Source organism: Sminthopsis crassicaudata, chromosome 6 (assembly GCF_048593235.1).
Source record: "Sminthopsis crassicaudata isolate SCR6 chromosome 6, ASM4859323v1, whole genome shotgun sequence".
NCBI classification, from domain to species: Eukaryota; Metazoa; Chordata; class Mammalia; order Dasyuromorphia; family Dasyuridae; genus Sminthopsis; species Sminthopsis crassicaudata.
The window spans coordinates 232,520,637-232,538,453 of NC_133622.1; the positions used below are offsets into that span (position 1 = coordinate 232,520,637).

The 17,817-nt window shown below is 42.7% G+C and overlaps 1 protein-coding gene across 1 annotated transcript in view; it reads left to right on the plus strand.

Moving 5' to 3' along the window:
• HSD17B12 (hydroxysteroid 17-beta dehydrogenase 12) overlaps window positions 1-17,817 on the plus strand; it is a 123,123-nt gene that overhangs the window by 88,316 nt on the left and 16,990 nt on the right. The window contains exons 6-7 of the mRNA XM_074274977.1: window positions 917-961; window positions 11,671-11,705. Of these exons, the coding sequence (XP_074131078.1) occupies window positions 917-961; window positions 11,671-11,705 (80 nt within the window). The remainder of the gene's footprint in view (window positions 1-916; window positions 962-11,670; window positions 11,706-17,817) is intronic.

The window sequence follows — 17,817 nt, forward strand, 5'->3', positions numbered from 1 at the left end:
CACAATTAAGTTAACATTAAGCTGGAAGGAATGATTTCCATGATGTGGATATGCTTTTCCTTTAAGTAAAAACTGTGTAAACATGTCAGAGAGAGAACTGCTTATTTTAACTCTCAGGGGTGTTTCAGCACATTTTGCACGGTGTTCCTAGGTTTGTTTGGGTTTTTGTTTTTTTTTTTTTGATTAAGGGAATTCTTATAAAGTCTGCGTTGAAGTTGAATGGACCCTCTGAAGTCAGTGATTCTTGAAAGGGTTAAACTCAGAGGCCTGTGGATGTGTCCTCTCTCTTTACTTTCCCCTAATGATCCTCATGTCATGAGTCATTCTGTGCCATGAACAGAAATGTCTGAGAAGTGCTCTAGTGGTCGTACATTTTAAGTTGAATGGAATCATAACAGTAAAGAAGGGACCACAGAGCCATCAAGACCACTTCCCCTCCATTTTACAGAGGGGGAAACTGAGGTTCAGGGAGCTTCGTCGAGGTAATTGATGTTACGCGGTTTTGGCAAAAGAAAAAGCCCAGTATTGCATGTAGAGCTCTTCCCAGGTCACTGACGAACTCAATTCTGCTGTGTTAGGGGAAATAATTGGCTCTGGGAGAGCCAGCTGCAGCGGGAGTGACGTTGGGACCTTTATCCCACCCTTCCTTAGCTTCCTCTAAATGGGCACAATGCATGTTCTGCTAACTTTACTTGACAAGGTAGTTGTGAGGCAGACCCTTTATAAACCATAAAATGCTCCAGAAATGTGAGTTCTCGGGATGTTTTGATTTTCTCACTCATTTCTGCCTTCGTTTTAAGGACTTCACATTCTCAGGGCAAGTTTCAGGACAACTATAATATCTATAAAATGTCAATAATTACTTCTAAAGAACTATTTGGAAAATAATGTCTAATATAAATTTTTTTTTTGGCAGCTCATCAATAAATTGATAAATATTAACGTCATGTCTGTTTGTAAGGTAAGTGGTTTCTTTTTTAATATGTGTTTTCAATTTAAATCCCATCTCAAAACAGTGCAACATCTCGGCTTGCTCATGACAACCCTGACAGGCCGATAAACCTTTATACCAAGCCCTCTGAGACCTTTGTTTCCGGCTGCCCTGTTGAGATGTGGTCAGAGAACGCTGGATAATTTTAATATCAGTTCAAGTGATATATATTCATATCTGCCAAGAAACATGCTAGAAGGCATCTGAGTTGGGGTTCCTCAGATGTGATCCAGAAGAGCCTGTGATCAAGGGCTGGGGTATGGAGGCTACAAGCTGAAGGCAACAGAAATGCAAGGTGAATATTCCTCCTCTAGACTAAGGCCGCAGAGTTATGGGGGTGCAGAGGTCTGTCCCTGGCCTCCCTCCTGAGCAGGGCTGGCAAGGCCTTGAATGAGGAACCAGCAAATAAGATGATCTTTTGTAGAGGACGGGCCAGCCCCAGGGACACAGAACTGGCCCTCAGTCCTTATCCTCAGAGAACTACGGCTCAAGTCACTGAGAATGGACGTGAGACCTTACAAAATTGGCGTCATGGAAGAGAACCTAGTTCCATGTTTATAACTAGTCCTTCAGGGATCCAGGTGCATGTCTGCAGATTGGCAGGCCTCTGAGACAGTTGGCAACCTTTGAGAGTTAAGAGTTGTTGGCCTAAAAGACTGGGGCTCAGGCTTTTGTGCTTTCTGGCAAGGCTGGACATTGAGTGACTGTCCTCTAGACCCTTCCAGGGCTCCTTCTCAAGGTCTTTCCATCCTGCTTAGGCCTGATGGAGCCTTGCCAGCCCAGCCTTGGAGCTCTCGAGGCTCCCTCCAGGCTAGGAGGTGGTTCTGGAGAGCTTGGGGGAAGAAAAAGGCAGATTGTAGCGAGTCTTGTGGTGCTGGAAAGTAAAGAAAGCATGACCTCTGAGGGAAGTGACAGTTTGCCACGTGGAGGCCTTTGGTGCCAGGCCGTTATGAGACCCCGGCCCGATGGCTAGCTTGGCATCAGAAGGCATCACAGCACTCTCCTCCCACTCTCTCTGGAGAATAGAAAGCTAGCCCCTGAGCAGAGTGTCTGGTACGTGGGATCTCTTCTTAGGAGCCATCGCCAGTGACCTGTCTGACCAGGCTCACCGATACTCCAGAAGGAAGCCGCCACGTCTACGGCTGGCCAGTGAACCAGCCTTTGCTCAGCCTGCCCCTCATGCCTGGAGGCCCTTCTCTTCACACTCACTTTCAGGCTCCCATGCTTTCTCCATGGAGGCCTCCCTCATGGCCACCTCCCCTTCCAGCTCCAGCTGCTACTGGTGTCTCACTTCCCCAAACAGCCTCGCACTGATTTTGTATTCTTCTCCATGTGCCATTGGACACATTTCCTATCCTAGGAAAACATAAGCTCCTTGAGGATGGGGGTCATTGCATGTTTGTCTTTGCATTTCCAGGGCTCAACACAGGAAAGTCCTAATAGATCCTCTTTCATCTGTGTTTCCCCCGCATGGCAGAGCTTGTACACAAGATGCTCTCATCAAATCCTTTTCCATTCATTCATATCTCTAGTATCTGATGTAGAGAAATGGTTTAACAAATGTTTGTGGTCGCTGACTGGGTGGTTGGAGAGGTTGGTGAGTGTCACCTCTGGGTGAGCTGTTGGTTGGCCAGGAGGACGGGGCGCTTGGGCCTTGTTCTGTGGCGGAGGGCCCAGGGGACCAGCAACCATCTGCCCAGCTCTCGAGCATTGAGGGACTGTATGGAGCTCCTGGTTGTATTAGGAGAGGCTTTAGCACAGTCTTGAACATAGAAAGATTTAGTGTAGCTTATGCTTCTACCAGAGACAGTCCAGGGAATCAAACGAACAGGATCCATCTTCTCTAAATCCTTACATCGTGGGCACACGGCCCTTGCAAAGGTGCTTTTGAGGAGCTGATTCTGTGCTCCCATTTTGTCCCCAGAGGCCCTACAGAGTTTATGTTGCGGCTCATGTACCAGTGAAATAGATGTTTACTGATGGTGCTCTCAGTTTGGCAGAAGATGTGGGATGTGCCAGCGGAACACCAGCAGAGGGAGCCCTTTGGCAATCCACCATGGCCGGCTTGGTCTGGTCAGGGAGGAAGGCTTCTGGCCTGCATAGGACTCCTGCATGTTTAGAGAAATGCAGTTCAGGCTCTAGTCCTTTTGTGGCTTTAGGGCGATTCTCATGGCAGACAGTGACCAGCAAGAGCCTATTACTTTATCCAGAGATGTTTTCTGCATGGCATACTGCCTCGGGATCTCACTGCCTTTTTAATTCCTTTTGAAATCAGCCAGTAATCCTCTGATCCTCTGGAATGGAAATTTTGAAATCATTGATGACATATTTAGGCTTTAAAGGGTCACGGCAGCTGCCGAAGACATGGCTGGGTACATGATGTGGGGTCCGAATACTTAGGAAGGATCTAGGAGCACAAATAGGGTAGCACCTCACTGGAAAAATGAGGGAATTGCCCATAAACCTGATAGATGCTGACAATTTGGAGAAAGCACACTATTTGGTTAAAAAACTTGGACAGTGACACCTTCATATATGAAATGGCTCAAGTTTTAGGAAAAAATCAATTAGACCACACTGTGTTACCTCATCAAACTAATGTCTGTTTTACTGATGCCATAGGTGGCTTATTTTTGTGTCCACTTAGAGTTTTCAAATTAAAGATTTGGGACTTAAAAATTATACTCTGTGGAAAATGATCTGTAAACAGCTACACACACACACACACACACACACACACACACAGATTTAATGTTGGGTGTCAGTGGGGCATGATAGAAGTGAGCCCTTGGCACGAGGCCCACAGGCCCCAGCCTCGTTCTGCCGTGCCTCAGTGGGCAGGTGCTTTAACCCTTCAAAGCCTCAGCTTCCTTACTTCTAAAATGAAGATTTGGTCATTGTACCTGCTTCTCAGCGTTGTTTCAGAAAGCCCTCTATAAACCCTCAAAGCAGTATTTAAGTGTGATTTGTTATGAATAAGCTATGAAACTGTACATCGGAGCTATTTTTAGTATTGCAGATGAGTAGTACACGTCATGCTTCTGGAGGACAGAGAACGGAGTATGTCTTCCACCTCTGCAGAGGCAATTACTGCTCGGGCGGTTCTGATGCCATCACTCTTGGTGGCTTTTGTCTGAGTGTCCAAGGTGGAGTCAGTATTGGGGGGCAGAAGGATGGGGAATACTATGCCCACAAACACCCAATCACCCCAAAATAAAAGGCATCAAAAATACATTTTAGCTAAATGATTCGTATGTTGTTTTTCTCCTTTAAAAAATGGGTTTCTTTTTTATGTATGATAAATTGGGATTTCACCACAGGAGTCTCTGACAATCCTAGCTGACTCTCTAAGGAAATACAAGCTAGGACATGAAAAATGTTCTCTGTTTTAGAAAGGGGAGATTTTCCATCTTGAATGACGGGGCTCGGGTCTTCGGGGGAGGGCTGCTGTACCACAAAGACTTAGACTAGTTACACAGGGAACAGCAAAGAAGCATTTGGCTGTCCATCTGAGGATCTCAAAGCACCTGATCACCTTGATCTAATTAGGCTTTCTACCCCCTGTGCAGTAAGTATTATGTTCTTCTCACAGATATGAGTCTAAGAATTTCTTAGCAAATTGTGATCCCAGTAACACAGAACTCAAGTTATACAGCTTTTCAAAGGCAATGTGCTTTGGATTGCTTTGGTGTGACTTCCAGGAGAGCTGTGGCCTCATTACTGCCAAACATACACTGTGACACTATTATTACCTGGTTGCTTTCCGATTACTATTATAATGGAATTTTAAAAATTATTTTGTTATGAATCCACTTGCCAATTGGTTAAAAGCATTTACTTCTAAGGAACTCTTGGCTTCAAAATGGCATGACTATTCATACTTGTTTGAATTGAGGCAGCCTGGGCTCTGGTGCACCTCATTTTGTTTTTCTTTTTTTACAAGAATGCTTTTTCTATAATAGCTTTTTATTTTTCAAAATACATGCAAAGAGCATTTTCAACATTCACCCTTATAAAAGCTTGTGTTCCAGATTTTTCACTCTCCCTTCTTCCCCATACAGCAAGTAATCCAATATAGGTTTAAACATGTGCAATTTTTCTAAGCGTATTTCTATATTCATCATGCTGCACAGAAAAATCGGAACAAAAAGGAAAAAAAAAACAAGCAAGAAAACGACAACAAAGATGAAAATATTATGTTGTAATCCACATTCAGTTGCCACGGTCCTCTCTTTGGATACAGATGGCTCTCTCCATCACAAGTCCATTGGAACTGACCTGAATCACCCCATTGTTGTAAAGAGCCATGTCCCTATGAAGCTCCTTATTGAGGCTGTTGGCAGAGTGCTTAGCAGAGAAATGTTAGGATGGCACAGTAGACATGCACAGCATCAACCCACTTTATTAACATAGAGACTCTGATTTATATGTACATGATTGCATACTCTGAGCTAGCTGTCACATGGGTGGTAAAATTCTAACTTTGAGCAAACTCTGATTATAGGTTCAAAAGAGAAGTGATTGCTTCATCTCAGTGTATTTTTTTAACTATCTCCACAAACTTGAGTAGTGGATTACAACTATTAAGCCTCACTTTTTTTTTTTTCTGGGATAACAAGGAATCACAGAATTTTGTTAAAAGGGAACCCCAAACAGCTGTCTTATTTGATGCATATCTAAAGCACAATTCCCTGAGAGCATACCTGAGAAGTGATCATCCATCCTTTCTTGAAGATTCACAATATGACAGGGAATCTGCAGCCTCCCAAGGATGCCCATTCTGCTTCTAGAGATAGCTGAACCTAAAGCCATTTTTAACTTTTCTCGGGCCCAAATTTGTGTCGTTGCAACCTGTTACTTCTCCTTTTGCCCAGTGTTCTCTGTATTTTTTTTTTACTTGTAAAGGTCATTTCTTAAACCAAATTTAAGACCGACTTTACATTTTTTAGATTTTCTTTGTTTCAGTTCAATTTCTTAGCTTTCCATGACAGTCTTTTTAGCTTCTGATTCTGTAATTTGTTATATTAGCCAATCAGCTTTGAGTCTTCTGCAGATTAGATAAAGATGCCATGCCATTGAAGTCTTTATCCATATCATTGATAAAAAATAGTCAACTACACAGATCCTTAGGGCACTGCGCTGGAAATCCCCCTTCCAAATTGTCATAGAAACATGTCAGTCAGTCTAGGAGCATGTCTGAAGTGCCAAGCACTGTGCCAAGTACAGGGAACACAAAGAGAGGTAGAAACAGTCTTTGCTCACAGTCTCATGTGGGAAACAACATGGAAAAAACTGTACAAATAAGTTGTATGTAGAAGAAATTGGAGCTCATCATTGAAGGAAAGATATAAAATTAAAGATCATTGAAAAGGCTTTCTGTAGATGGTGGAATTTTAGCTGAGATGAGTAGGCAGAGATGAAGAAGGAGATAATTCTAGGCATGGGGACATCCAGGAAAAATGAATAGTCAGGAAATAGCTTGTCCTCTGTGAGGCAAAGTTCAGGGGCTGTCTCACCAGATCTCAGAGCCTTTGGAGATGAACGAGGCAAAAGAAAACTGGAAAAGGGCTTTGAACACCAAATGGAGGATTTTATATTTGATCTTGAGGTAGAGAGCCATTGGAGTTGAATGAGTTCTTTAAGTATTCTCATTTGACTAGTTCTAAATCGATTTTATTATACTTTCATCCAGCCCACATCATTCCATTTTTTTCCACAAAAAGTAGCATGAAATACTTTATTAAATGTTTTTGTTTAAATTCAGTTTTATTTTATGTTCAAATTTTCATTCTTTCACCTCTCCTATCTTCCCTATTGGGAAAGCAAGAAAAATAAAATCCATTGCCACCAAATATAGTCAAGCAAAACAAATTCCCATATTGATCACATTAAAACATATATATAATACCTCAGTCTACAATCTTTGAGTTCGTTACCTCTTTATCTGGAGGTAGCTCCATCATTGGATGATATCTCATTAGTCCTTTGGCACTTTTGGTTAGTTGTGTTGATCAATGTTTTTAGATTTTTCATTTTGGTATTTCCCCAATTGTTGGGCACTCCCTTAGTCTCCAGAACTTTGCTACCACACACACACACACACACACACACACACACACACACACACAGTTTTTGGTGTACATATGGGTCATTTTTCTCTCTCTTTGATCTCTTTGGGGTTTAGACCCAACAGCAGTATCTCTAAATCAAAGGGTATTACACAGTTTAATAGCTTTTTGGTATAGTGTTTGTTTTTTTTTTTAATTTATTTAATGTTTTTCTCCAGTTACATTCCAATCAATTTTTTTTTCTTTTTTTTTTTTTTTTTGAGGCTGGGGTTAAGTGACTTGCCCAGGGTCACACAGCTAGGAATTGATAAATGTCTGAGACCAGATTTGAACTCGGATCCTCTTGAATTCAAGGCTGGTGCTCTATCCACTGCACCACCTAGCTGCCCCCTCCAGTTACATTCAAAACAAAAATTTTTGTTTTACATTTGTTTTTAAAATTTTTGAGCTCTAAGTTCTTTCCTTTATCTCCATCCAAATTAAGAAACTATGTTATGTAAAACATTTCCCTTAACATCAAGTTGTAGAAGAAAACCTAGCTTTCCCAGCCTGATGAATATAAAAACCCTCAAGAAAAATTAAATTAAAAAAGAAAGAGAGAGAGAAGGAAAGAAAGAAAAAGGATGCTTAATCTGTATTCAGACATAGTTCCTTTTCTGGGTATGGGTAAGATTTTTCATCGTAAGTACTTCAGAGTAGTCGTGGATCATTGTATTGCTGACAATAACAAAACCATTTACAGCTGGTCATCCCAGAATATTGCTATTACTTTGTATACAGTATGTTTCACTTTGCTCGAATTCATGGAGGACTTTCCAGGTTTTTTATTTTTCTGGCAGCATCCTGCTCATCACTTTTGGGTGTAGTTGCTTTGCACAATGGCTGGCTGAAATCACAGTTCTAGCCCCAAGATGTTAATATACCTATTTTCCAATAGCCCTGCCAGCATTTATCAAATGACTTTATATGGTCTACGTAAACTGTTTCTGTGGCGTTCCCCCGGTCTGTCAGAAAAGGAACAAGTTTGGCCTGGAATAATTGTTCTTGATGCATTTTGTGATCACCTTTTTTCTGCAATGTCCATTACCTGTTTCTTTAGTAATATGTTTTAGAAGGCACAGAGTCACGAAGTCATGCTTCTAGTTTGCAGACTCTCATTCTCTTTCCTTTTTTGAGGATTATGATAACATTTGCCTTTCTCCAGTCCTGCAGTGCCACCCCCTCCTTCACAATCTTACAAATGTCACTGAAAGTGGTTCAGCATTCTTATTTGCCATTTTTTTCTTTACCCAAAGAGATAAATTATCTGAGCCAGCTAACTCAATTTCTTCAAGGAGAGCTAAGTATTCTGTTACTCTTTCCTTATTTATCTTGGGTATCTACTTCTTTTTATCCATTTTTATTCTGTTCTCTTCAGCCCTTTTCTTTGACATTCTCTTTGGCAAAGAGAATAGAAACAGAACTCTTCCACCAGACTGTATGCAGCTTTGGCAGCAGACAGAGCCCGTGTCTGATGGGTGCCTCGCGTGATTGCTCGTTGGTCATGTACCCAAAAGAATTCGAAATTGGGTTGAATCAGACTTTCCTTGGGTCTGGTTTATTTATCACCGTTTCAGTGACCTCTTGTTAATCAGTAAACATTTATTAGGAATATACTATCTGCAGGATGCTGCTGTGCACTATTAATACAGGTACAGAAATGAAGCTGTTGGATCAGGCCTTCCTGGACATTCTTGCCTTCAAGGAGCTCATATTCTCATGTGGGGAGCAGACAGTGTATAACTCAAATAAGAAAAGTGGCTAGGGAAAAGAGTTTTGATCTCGGCAGTCACAGAGATTTTTAGTAGCTCCTTAGGGTGTTAAGGGACAGGTCAGTTCTCTAAGAGCCTCCATGGCTGTGGATCATAACATCTGAAGGAGTGGTAGGGCAGCCTTTGCCGACATGAGTGTTGCAGACTGGGAATGAGATAAATTGGAAGCAGAGGGAAAAGGAGAGAGGTCAGACAATGCAACAGCCTCTCAGTCAGAGAGGTCAGAGAACAGCAATGGCCTCTCAGTCTCCTTGTATCATCCGATCACACGAAGAGCTCCATTCTGCAGGTCTGGGTTGGATCTGCAGCAGCCACTGCCAGGTGGCTCCCGTGTATTCCGTCAATTGTCATGCTCAGTATTATAGAGTGTTTGGGACTAAATGGCATCTTAGCAGTGTTGAGTGATTCCTTTTGGGAAAATTTAATTAAAATGACTTAGGCTATAACTTTATGGTAAAGAGACTGGCTGTAAAGTGACCCCAGTGAATCCATTATGTTGATTGAATGTGCAGGGGAAAAGTTTTTTTTAAACAGATAAAGTATGACAGAAATGGGAATTAGGTTTTTTGAGCTGCATAAGGTTATAGTGTTTGCATGCAAATGTATCCCATTTTATGTGTTAGCTGGTCTTATTTTATAGTAATGTTAACACGCCCTCATGGTGCACATTCCTGCTGGAAAGCCTTTTGGCTCTGAACCCTAATAGTACCAGAGCTTGTTCTGCCCAGAAATTCGTTTGGTCCAAACTTGTGCTTGGGCAACGCTCTCCCATGTCCCAGAAGGGCTTTGCTAAGTTTGTCTCTTCCTGGCCTAGATATTCATGTTCTCTGGATGCAGCAAGTGAATGGTCAGAGCTCCTAGATGCAGAGCTGACCCTCCCTCTGGGGTCTCCTCCACAATGCGGAAAGTTGGGCCCCAGAGGGCTGAGGGGCCCTGCGCCCTCCCTGGGTGATCCGGTTGTGGGCCTTTGGTCCTCTGCCAGTGCTGCCTCTGCCCCCAGGGAGGACGGAGCTGGCTCCCAAACCCACACTGCCAGCCTGTCGTCCTCCACTTCTCTCTCGCCCACACGTTTCCGATCTTTGCCAAATTCTCTTGATTTGACCTTGAAACATCTCTCCCTCTCTACTGACACTTCCCACCAGGCCTTGATGCAGGCCCTCATTGGCTCAAGCCTAGACTGCTGCTGCTGGTCGGTTTCTTTGCTCAAAATCTCTTCTCACTCCCACTCGTTTTCCATCCAGCTGTCAAATTAATCTTGTTAAAGTGCAGGTTTGACCATGTCAACCCCCTATTTAACTAACTCCAGTGATTCCCTATCACCCCAGAATCAAATATAAAATCTTCTCAGCATTCAAAGCCCTTCATAACCTATGTCCTGCCCCCGGGTCCCCAGCTTTTTGTACCTCTCATCCTTGTGCCCCCCATCTACTGTCCCAGGCCTCCTTGCTGCTTCTTGCACCATCTCCTGCCCAAGCATTTTTTTTGCTTTGTGTCTCTAGCACTTAGCACAGTGCTTAGCAAATGGTGGGCTTACGGCTTCTTAATTCAACTTCTGACATCCAGGGTCTTTCTCTTTCCACTACAGCATGGAGCCAGAACTCTTGAGTAAAGACAAGCTATGTAAAAAGTAGAAAGTGATTTTCATAGAACAGCTATATGCACAATCTTTCTTAGGGATTTTGATGTTTCAATTCTTTTTAGCATTGGACTATCAAGGAAAAGTAAATTTAGGATTGAAATCTGAGTGTGAAGGGGATGAACAATAAGGAAGAAAAATTTGGTTTTCATTTGACGCCCCTTTGCCCGCAAATTGATTGTTGATGAGCAGTTAGCTTCAGTCTTTGAGATTGAACCTATATCACTGAGACTGAAAATTTCTTTTTTTTCATATTTTGATAACTATTTTTAATCACATCGTATTTCATTGTGTGCATTTTAAAAATATTCTGAGCAGGGGTCCATGAGATTCTCCAGAGGGATTCTGGATGTCCCAAAGCAAAAAGAACCCTGTTGTAGTGCAGAATAATAGAGCACCCTGATCTCTATGAGTTGTTATTCAAATATTTTAAAAATTATTATGAAAGATCATCCCTTTTGAGCCTTAGTAGGCAGTTGGGTGAGTTTCTGTGGAGGCTGTTAGAGTGCTGAACACTAGCATCTTCAAGCCCTCCCTATTTAAGGCATGTCTGTGGTGTTTCTTCATAGCTGATCATTTTTTAGAAAGTCCTTCAAAATGCAAATATGAATTTTGGTATTAATAAATTAATAAAACAGATTTATAGCCTCTTAGTTGTTCTTTTGCTTCTTGTGACCAGAGTTTTCTTTGTGTCTGGCTAGAGCCATAAGAAATTAATCTTAAAGATGATCTTTAAGATGATCTTAAGATATTGTTGGTCTATTGCTTTCTGATGTAGTTTTAGAAAAAATTGACCAATCCCATAAAAGCAAAGGCCTTTGAAAATCTCTACAGAAGAGGAAGTTTCAGCAACACCAGTAGGCTGTATGTCTATTTGTGGTAGCATGTGCCCTTTTTTAAGAAGAGAGTTTGGTAAGTGTCCTGTTCATCAGAAATTCCATCCTGTTTCAGAATCTCTAATTTTGTCCTGGCTCACTGACAGAATCTCCCATAATTTGATCTGATTCCTCTTTATGGACTCCGGACACAGCCAAATGTGATATAGTATATAAAAATAAATGACTCTGGGGGGAGGCTTCTGGGTTCCCTTCATTTTTGTGGGGGTGGCTCTTTATCCTTTGCTTGCATCCTCAGTCCTCACGGATTGTTTTTCTTTTTTTGCAGATGACACGATTGGTGTTGCCCGGCATGGTGGAAAGGTGAGTCATGATCTCACACACAAATGCTATACAGACCGAGTTCATTATTATTTATAGGGGAGAATCCTTTCTTTGAAAAATTCATTATGGTGACTAATCAAGCTATCCTCCATTTTTACTGATGGAGTGATGCTGAGGTGAGTCACGGCCATGGTGTGTGAGTCATCAGCTGGTGGAAGCCTTTTCCACTTGATTCCCTTTTTATTCCCCCTCTCCAGGGCTGTGATGGCTTCTTTAGACCAGAATTAAAGAGCCTTTCTGAGTCATCCCCACTAACTCAGTAACCTGCTATTCTGAGGGGGTGGTTAGGGTTCCTGGGATGTTCCCGGGAAGAACCTTTTAAAGTTGCGCACTCCTCTCCATTTGTAACCCAAATCGTGAGGGTTTTGTTAGCCAAGACACAACCTTCGGTTTTAGAATTCTGGCAAGGAGAATGGGTGTGTGTTCTACACAGGCATAATAACATGGAATGATTATGGGATGTGGAGCCAGGCTGGTAAGAAAGAGAAAATGGGAACTGGCCCCAACTCAGCCCCAATTGGTGTTGAGTCCCACGCTAATGAAATGGGTTCCTTACTCTTCTTGGGAAATTTTATTATGCAGCCTTAATGTGTAAAATATCATACACTCTAAGTAAGGGCAGAATTATGGTATCTCAGGAGAAGTTCCCTTTTCCTTTCTTGCCAGCACCCACATCACAGGGAACCTCACAGGGCTGACAAGGCTGATCATCTGAGGTGACTTGCTAATTCACTGATCTTAGAATATGCCGGCCATTATGGCTCTGTACGTGTGGGATGTGCCAGTCATGTTTGCTTTGTATGTGTAGGATGTGCTGGTCATCATGGCTTTGTTCAGGTAAGATGAGTCGGCCATTGTGGCTTTAAACTTGTAGGATGTGCCGGCCATCTTTGCTTTGTATGTGTAGGATATGTGGACATCATGGCTTTGTATGTGTAGGATGTGCCGGCCATCGTGGCTCTGTACATGAGATGACACTGAGTCTCTCCTCCAGACAAGAAACCACAGCGTGGACTTTGGAATCAGAAGAAGACAAGGAATTCACCTCTGTGTCTCTGAGAGACAAGACTATTGCTATTGCTCAAAGCGCTAGTCAGAAAAAGACAATTTCTGTCATTGAAACTGTGTCATAACTAGGAAGCCAAGAGTCTAAATGGTGACACAGAGTATGAAATAAAGAAAGCAAGCTTCACTAAAGAGCCTCAACATGCAGCTAGAGATTTTTGTTTCAATCTGGACAAGATAGAGAGACAGATCAAGGACAAAGGTCAGACTCGGAGGTACCCCAAGTCAGAAAGATGCCCAGGGGCTAATAGGATCAGTCAGCAGAGGATGGTTAACAGCCCAGAGGCCACATAGGTAAGGGCCTTCCTTACCCAAGAGGCCTGAGGAGAGGCTGTTTTCCCAGAGACTCTGATTGAACAGGATCAGGGGCCCATAAACCAATTCATTTTGAAAATATTTTAATAATTGCATTTCAATACAGTTAGCTTTATATATATATATATATATATATATATATATATATATATATATATATATATATATATTTTTTTTTTTTTTTTTTTTTTTTTTAACAACATTCAGAGGAGGAGTCCCTGGGCGTCAGTAGATGGCTCGAGGGGCTCATGGCACAAATAGTTTCCAGTACTCCTGTCTGGATGATTGATTTTAACTTCACATCCTTTGATCACAGTGTGATCCATGGCTTTGAAGCAATGCTCACTTCAGTCTGCTAAAAGTTTGCAAACTTTCATTAGCAAAGCCCTACTCGTACAGAATAAGGATTTGGATGCTGAACTCTCATTACATGGCTGACCCCGGAGTTCTCCTCCGATTCTCCTCGTGATTTGATGCTTGCATTTAGGATATGTTTCCAGACCTCGAGAAGGGCCGTTAAGGGAAGCTGTTGAAATTGATTTCCATAAAATTTCATATTAGAAATTTGAGTTTCTCTATTTAATGGCTTTGGAGTTAGTGTAATCCCTGCCTGTCTCTGGGAACCTTAATTGTTTTCATAGAAGATGCAAGGTACTGGTCCCCAGAGGAAAGAGGCCCGAGCTTTTCCGTCTCATCATTTGGGATTCCCCTTCCGTCTCAGCTCTCTTTGAGGCTCTGGCAGCCTCCTGGGCATAGAATCACCTACTTAACACTCCATAGGCAAACTCACATGCAGATCATAGGGTTGGTCGAGTAACTACTAAGAGACTGAGGTTAAACTACAGCAAAGCCACAAGTGGGTGAGCTGGCTAGACTTAGAAGGCAGGATGAGCCTTCCCAGGACAGCTTTTTAAATTGGGCCAGTGTTTGGGGAGGTTGTTCCCAGGAGTATCTCGAGAGTCCACGGTTTGGTTCTCCCTGACTCCATCTAGCGCAGAGCCACCATAGGCCCCTGGGGAAGAAGAATGTAAAGGGGAGGCCAGGCCGGGGCCGGGCCTGGTTTGCTACGTCACTGCTAAGGACCTGTGAGGAATATAGAGCAGACAGTGAAGGCAGTGGGTTGTTTAAGGTGAAAGGCTGACCACACATTTTCCCTTCTACCATCATTTGTTAGGGCAGAGTCCTACTCCCTCCCCCAGTTCCTAAAGCTCCCTTCGAGCCTTTGCTTATAAATTTTGAGCAGGCCCTTGTCAGCTCGCCCTGTGTCGTGCCCGTAATGGCATCCTTGTTTTGTCGAAGCTCTCACTGAGAGACAGGATCCCTTAGAAGTCATCTTTATTCTCTGTTCTTTGCTCAGTTCTGAATTTGGGATTACAGAACGTCCAGTCCTCCAGAACGCTAGCCTCGAGACATGTGATCGCTCAACCAATATCTCTGCAATCGGATGATGGTGTTATTGCTGCAGAAGTAGAAAGTGCATAATTACATGAGAGAGGAAGCTTGAGCTTCCCACTTCCCTGGAATTGTAAACATTGTGGACAGCTGGAGCCAGGAGGAGGTTGCCATAGCAACTTGGGAAAAGCTAAAAATAGCCTGTTTTCTCCTGTGTTGCTTAAGGTGGCACTGTGACATGTTGTGGGGTGGGGGGGACATCTGCTAAGTGTTTGCAAACTTTCATCGGCAGAGTCCCGTTAGGGCAGAATAAGGATCGGGATGCTGGGCTCTCATTACATGGCTGACCCCGGAGCTCTGGATTCCCCTCGTGATTTGGCGCTTGCATTTAGGATGTGTTTCTTAGACCCGGAGAAGAGCTGTTAAGAGAAGCTGTCGAAATCGATTTCCATTTCCTGCTTGCTCTCAATAATATAATGCTTCCTGAAAGCACACATATGTGCTCCCTGCTCAGGGACTGAGACTTGGAGCCCCATGATGGAGGCGCTCTCCCACCTGCTCTCCTTCCCCAGTGTAGTCCCTACCTCATGCTGGGTGGTGACTTACTCCCTCACTCAGAAACCTTCTATGGCTCCCTATTGCTGGTAGAATAAATGACGTAGCCTTCAGTAGTAGCCTGTAATTAGGATCCTGCACCCTCTGACTCCAGCCTTTTTTCCAGGCCTATTTCTTCACTTCTCCTCTCCTTCACTTACCAGCTATTCCAGACAAGCTGGCCCCCATTCCTCCTCAATCTCCAGTTCAGCTCACATGTTATTTCAGAGATCCTTTCTCTGTTTCCCCAGCCCAAAGTGTTCTCTCCCTCCTGATGTTTTCCTGCAGCACTTTGGGTGTCTCATTTGTGACTCTCTCATTCGCCTCCCAGTAGTGCTTACCCCTGTGCATAGCTCATCTCCCTCACCCCCACCCCATCCCTGTATTTGGTGAGCTCTTTCAGGGCTGGGCCTGGGTCTGTTTTCATGTCCCTACCTCAGAAGACCTGGGTTTGCCTTATGCACATTGCACTTAATGTGAGGTTCTCCTTCTACAGTACGGGCCGTGACTCAGGCTTGCCCTTCTTATCCGTGTCCTGTCATCAGCCCTGCACAGAGGATTGCCCAGTGGCTTAGGGCCTTGGCTCTTTTCTTTTAACAGTACGTGGGTGGGTGTGAGCACGCTTGCAGACTGCCCAGCCACCTCTTCTTTTCCCTCACGACGTGATCCCTTTTTGGCTGGTCCTCTCTCTCCTCCCTTCTGCACTTCTTTGTTCAGACATTTTGTCGTGGGCAGTGTACAATAGCAGACTATTTACACATCATATGTCTTTCTGTTGCCTTTTGAACCGACTGCGGTTTTGATTCCTCAGAGATTGTAACAAGTTGTGACTTTGAAAAGATGAAAGAGTTTCAGGAAAAAATTTGGGGATCATTGGAAGTGTTGTCCAACTTCAAACACAATCGAAATTTCTGTCCCACTCAATTCTGGCTCGTTTCGTTGTACCAACTGTCGTGGATGTCTGGAACCCAAACACTTATGAACTGCTTCTCTGGGCAGTTCTTCCTACAGCACCTCATTGTTTGAATAATGGGCCTTTTTTATTTGCCTGCTTTTTCTATATGGATAGACTTTGCTCTTGAGTAACGATGAATCTCATTTGGAGCCTTGGCGGTGTGCCAGGGATTGATGCAATCAGCACAGTGCCATCTCCAAACAGCAGAAGCATCTGGATAATTTCACAGTCTATAGGCTATCCCTCTTCCATTTGGCAAGCCTGGCGGATATCCTCCCAGGCAGTAGTCAGCACTCTTGTGAGGGGCACACCGCTTAGTTTGAGCCCTCATTGATAGTTCTAGTCCTCCGGGGCTGGATGTTACCTCAATTGCTGGGTCAAGGAATCATGGACTAGATACCCCTGTGATAGGTCCCTTACAGCTTTAAGTCAATGATGCATTGGGGGATGCTTTGCTGCAGGAGTGTATCTGAGGTTGTATTTCACTGTACTAAAGCTAGTCAAATAACACCAAAGGATCTTAAGTTCTTGAGTCTTATGTTCTTTCAAGTCCTTCTATGACAGAAAAAATGATCTACAGTAGAGTATGGTTTTAAAAATCCTTTTGGCTCCCTTCTCATTTGCAGCAAAGACACCTTTTATGGAAATTCCCAGAAAAGATTTTGTTGAGATGACACACTTAGTTTCTAGGCCAGTTATTAATTAGTAACCTCAAAGTTCCTTTTTTAGTAATAATAACACCCATAATTTTGCTTCCCCCCACCCAACTGTTAAATGTTTTCTTGTCTTTTAGAGATGTTGAGGATTCATTTCTTAATCCCCTGAAAAGTGTTACAAGCTCCTTCAGGACAGATTCTGCTTCAGTTATAGCTCCACTGCTTAGCATACTACGTGCATAAAATAGGCATTTAATAAATGCTTGTTGAATTGAAATAAACACATTTACTTATTTATTCATTGGTTCATTTATTCATTCATTCATTCATCTATTAATCAATTAATTAATTATGGGACAGTGACTTTTTACCCAAATTAAAATCAGAGACTTTCAAGGTAAAACGCAAATAACCACAACAAAAGGATTTATTCCAAGGGCAACTCCCAACAGACAGGGTGTCAGTAGAGGGGTGCAAAGTACAAACTGCAAAACACAAGATTATATAGACCAGAAGCCCCTTTCTTCTCCGCCTCCTCCTAACCTTTTGTCCCATTGTCAGGAGAGTCCAGGGTTGAATTCTAAACATGGAAATCTATCCCAGAAACAAAAGAATAATAGTAAATAACAAACTCTCTGGAGAACTGCTATACAAACAGATATTCTCAGGTGTAAGAGTTCTGTTAACTGAATTCCTAAAATCATCATTGCCTTTAAAAGAAGAACTTTAATTCTAATTAAGAGGTGGGGGAAATGTTCAGCCAAGACAATCATCTGCCGCTTTTTAGCTATAGTTTAACTTGTTATTTGCAAAGTCTCAAGTCACATTTAGGGCATAATTCAAGGCCCACATTCCCATGAGAGGTCTTCACTCTGTTTATCCCATTCAACCTACAGGAGCCTTCTTGGTGTAATTACTTGTTTGGGGCCAGCTTTCTGTTTTTTTTATTTTCCACTAGCATTTTTTTCCACTTTGTAAGGTGGAACATTAGAGACTATAACATTATCATTAAAATGTAGTGATTCCATTGTCATTGATGGAAAAAAACAATTATGAGAAAAGAAATAGTCTCTGCCCTCAAGGAGCTTCTAATTGAGTAGCGGTGGTGAGATAG